At 38.1% G+C, this 4,097-nt stretch overlaps 1 protein-coding gene across 1 annotated transcript in view; it reads left to right on the top strand.

Annotated features, from left to right (window-relative positions):
- The window catches only part of USH2A (usherin), a 465,799-nt gene that overhangs the window by 153,270 nt on the left and 308,432 nt on the right, over positions 1–4,097 (top strand). The window contains exons 17-18 of the mRNA XM_019631633.1: positions 662–1,156; positions 3,317–3,586. Coding sequence (XP_019487178.1) covers positions 662–1,156; positions 3,317–3,586 — 765 coding nt within the window. The remainder of the gene's footprint in view (positions 1–661; positions 1,157–3,316; positions 3,587–4,097) is intronic.

Below are 4,097 nucleotides of genomic sequence, written 5' to 3'. Positions count from 1 at the left end.
CATGCCTGATCATGTCCACTTCTTGTCTATTTTTTAACTTCTTTTTACCTCCTCACTCTCTTCACAATCCTGCACGTCTAGAAATCCCATTTACCCAGCACTTATCTTGTGGAAATTCCCCATTGCTAATAACAAATGTCTCCAAAATTTAGCAGTGGATAGTAACAATAAACATTTATAATTTCACAGTTTCCGTGGGTCAGAAATTCACAAAAGGTTCCAGTCAAGATGTTGGCTAGATGACAGCGGTGACCTGGTGGTACCTCGCTGACCCGTGGTCCAGTGCATTAGTGTTTAGCCAGCAAACAGGTTACGTAGAAGAAAGGTGGTGTTTTCTGCTTCAGTGAACTGGAAACAAACAAGAAAAAAAAACAGAAAAACTTTGTATTGTCTATAAAAAGGTCACTATATTATACAAAGAACAAACAACAAGCTTAAAAACGTTCCAAATAATTCTTCCTTACAAATGGCACTTTTCTTATAATGCACGATAAAAGTAACCAGTATTTGCTTTATTTCAATATTTAGAATATTTACTGTACTCTTATTCAAAAGAGAGGATAGGTATAGTTTATGCAGTTGTTCTATAATAAGGAAACAATTAGAAATGATGTCATACCAATGTAATTATTTTCTTCTTCTTTTTCTCCTTTGATTTCAGATACCCAGCACTTCGTAGACACTGCCCTGTCAGCATACACCTCCTACTCCTATGACATCGAGACCACCAATGTGCACGGCTCAGCAAGGAGCCCAGCTGCCATCTACAGGACAAAGCCAGGGGTCCCAGAAGGACCCTTGAACTTAAGTTCTATCACTCCCATTAGCTCAGACTCTGTGACACTTACCTGGACGGCACCTTCAAATCGCTCTGGTCCTATAGAGAAATATATGTTGTCCTGTGCTCCTTTAGACGACATCCAGCCGTGTGTTTCCTACGAAGGCCACGAAACGTCAGCTACCATTTGGAACCTGGTTCCGTTCACCAAGTACCGTTTTTCTGTGCGGGCCTGTACTAGTGGGGGCTGTTTACACAGCTCCCCGCTGACGGTGACCACAGCCCAGGCACCTCCCCAAAGGCTGGGCCCACCTGGGGTACGGAAGATCAGTTCCACAGAACTCCTTGTAGAGTGGTCTTCACCAGTGCAACCAAATGGTAGGAATGCAAGGCCTAGATTTCCCCTTCGTGGGCAAAACTTGAATTCAGATCTAGGCATTTGGAATTGTGCAGTAAGAGTCTGGCAATTGTATTTATTTTTATAACTGCAGGATATAACAATTGAGAAACCATTTCTAAAGATATAAGATACTATTTGTCCTGGTTAGTAGAATGAGTGTGTGTCTTTAATCTAATAATAAATTCCGTTCATTTAAATTGCCCCTTAAAAGGCTAATATTATCTTTGCTCTTAATGACATCTGCCACAACACAAATTATGTTTCTAATTTTAAACTCACTTATGAAATGCATTATATTTGACTGTGTCACAAATTAGGGCACCCATAAGCAGTAAATTTTCTCTTTTAGGCAAGAAAAGTATATAAAATAATATAAAAAATATGTATATAGGCTAGTGGACTCCATTAAGTTAATTTTTGTGGTCATACAATTAAACCCTGTTGTATAGGCCAGATACACATTCGGAGATTTTTAGTAACTTAATATCATGTATATATTGTGACAAAACCTTTTTTCTTAGACTCTTAAGTTACTTGATAAAACTGGGTAGAGATTAACTACAACATTCTAATATTTATGCGGACAGGACTTTTGTTAAACAGATCATCAGATTAAAACCCCCAAATATGAAAATACAGACATTGGAGGTACAGTGATAAAATTCCCATAAAAAATAGCTACGCTTAGTAGAAATTATGAGCAATCATCCTGAAAAAAAAAATGAATTTAACTATCATAAGTTACAGTTACTTCGTGTTTGTATACTTTCCCTTTTGGTTTGTTTTTCCCATAAACATGCTCTTTAGTAGTATTTCATACGTTCATCTACCACCAGTTAGTTTGTTTTTTTGTAGGTACCTATCGCCTAGATTACTAAGGAGAGGCACAGGTGGCCTAGTGAGAAGAATAACGAAAAACCAACACTCTTTAACTGACTTAACACCACCCCGCCCCCAAAATAATCTGTTTGTCTGGCGAGTCATCTTGGTTTACTGTTTTACTTTCCTAGGAATAATTACACGATACGAACTCTACATGAAAAGGTTGGGATCTCATGGAGAAACCGCGTNCCTTGTAGAGTGGTCTTCACCAGTGCAACCAAATGGTAGGAATGCAAGGCCTAGATTTCCCCTTCGTGGGCAAAACTTGAATTCAGATCTAGGCATTTGGAATTGTGCAGTAAGAGTCTGGCAATTGTATTTATTTTTATAACTGCAGGATATAACAATTGAGAAACCATTTCTAAAGATATAAGATACTATTTGTCCTGGTTAGTAGAATGAGTGTGTGTCTTTAATCTAATAATAAATTCCGTTCATTTAAATTGCCCCTTAAAAGGCTAATATTATCTTTGCTCTTAATGACATCTGCCACAACACAAATTATGTTTCTAATTTTAAACTCACTTATGAAATGCATTATATTTGACTGTGTCACAAATTAGGGCACCCATAAGCAGTAAATTTTCTCTTTTAGGCAAGAAAAGTATATAAAATAATATAAAAAATATGTATATAGGCTAGTGGACTCCATTAAGTTAATTTTTGTGGTCATACAATTAAACCCTGTTGTATAGGCCAGATACACATTCGGAGATTTTTAGTAACTTAATATCATGTATATATTGTGACAAAACCTTTTTTCTTAGACTCTTAAGTTACTTGATAAAACTGGGTAGAGATTAACTACAACATTCTAATATTTATGCGGACAGGACTTTTGTTAAACAGATCATCAGATTAAAACCCCCAAATATGAAAATACAGACATTGGAGGTACAGTGATAAAATTCCCATAAAAAATAGCTACGCTTAGTAGAAATTATGAGCAATCATCCTGAAAAAAAAAATGAATTTAACTATCATAAGTTACAGTTACTTCGTGTTTGTATACTTTCCCTTTTGGTTTGTTTTTCCCATAAACATGCTCTTTAGTAGTATTTCATACGTTCATCTACCACCAGTTAGTTTGTTTTTTTGTAGGTACCTATCGCCTAGATTACTAAGGAGAGGCACAGGTGGCCTAGTGAGAAGAATAACGAAAAACCAACACTCTTTAACTGACTTAACACCACCCCGCCCCCAAAATAATCTGTTTGTCTGGCGAGTCATCTTGGTTTACTGTTTTACTTTCCTAGGAATAATTACACGATACGAACTCTACATGAAAAGGTTGGGATCTCATGGAGAAACCGCGTCAGGAGAAAGCCGCGTGTTTGAGAGCAGCGGCTGGCTCGGTCCTCACCCATCGGCAGAATCCGCCCATGAAAGTGCACTGACACCTCCTCAGACGACCGCCACTGTCGCCGGCTTGGAGCCGTACACCGAGTACGGGTTCAGAGTCGTGGCTGTAAATATGGCCGGCAGCGTGTCCTCCGCCTGGGCCTCAGGAAGAACCGGGGAATCAGGTGAAGAGCAATTCATTCAACTCTCCTCTCCCAGCTCCTGAATGAAAACGATGCCTCAGATGAAGGTCAAGAGCACTAAAACGCATTTCAAATGCAAGAATTATAAACTTGCATAAACTAAGGAAAAATTTAACATGTTGGTTGGTTACATAGATAACCCAAGGTCTTACAGTTCTTGCAGTAAGTTGTGGGGGAAAATAGGTTTTAGCTATTACTTCAAGGGGGGGAAATGACTTAACTGTAGTTATATATAGTCTCTAGCGGATGTTTGCCAAAAATAGCAATTGATTTCCAGTCCTAAAGTAGGTTGGCCATATGTCCCATCTTGCTCTAAATTGAGCACAGTTCATGTTCAATGAAAGAGATACCTGCCTACAGAGTTCACAAATCTGATTTTATTTCTCTTTCCAAAACAAATAGTTTAACTACTCGATTGTACTTAATGACTGAACCCTGGATGTCAAAATCTGTTATTCACAAGTGTGCTTGTAAGCAGCTGGCAATATGGTAA

Source organism: Hipposideros armiger, unplaced genomic scaffold (genome assembly GCF_001890085.2).
Source record: "Hipposideros armiger isolate ML-2016 unplaced genomic scaffold, ASM189008v1 scaffold_1023, whole genome shotgun sequence".
In the NCBI taxonomy this organism is placed as follows: domain Eukaryota; kingdom Metazoa; phylum Chordata; class Mammalia; order Chiroptera; family Hipposideridae; genus Hipposideros; species Hipposideros armiger.
This window is presented reverse-complemented; position numbering and strand designations above follow the sequence as displayed.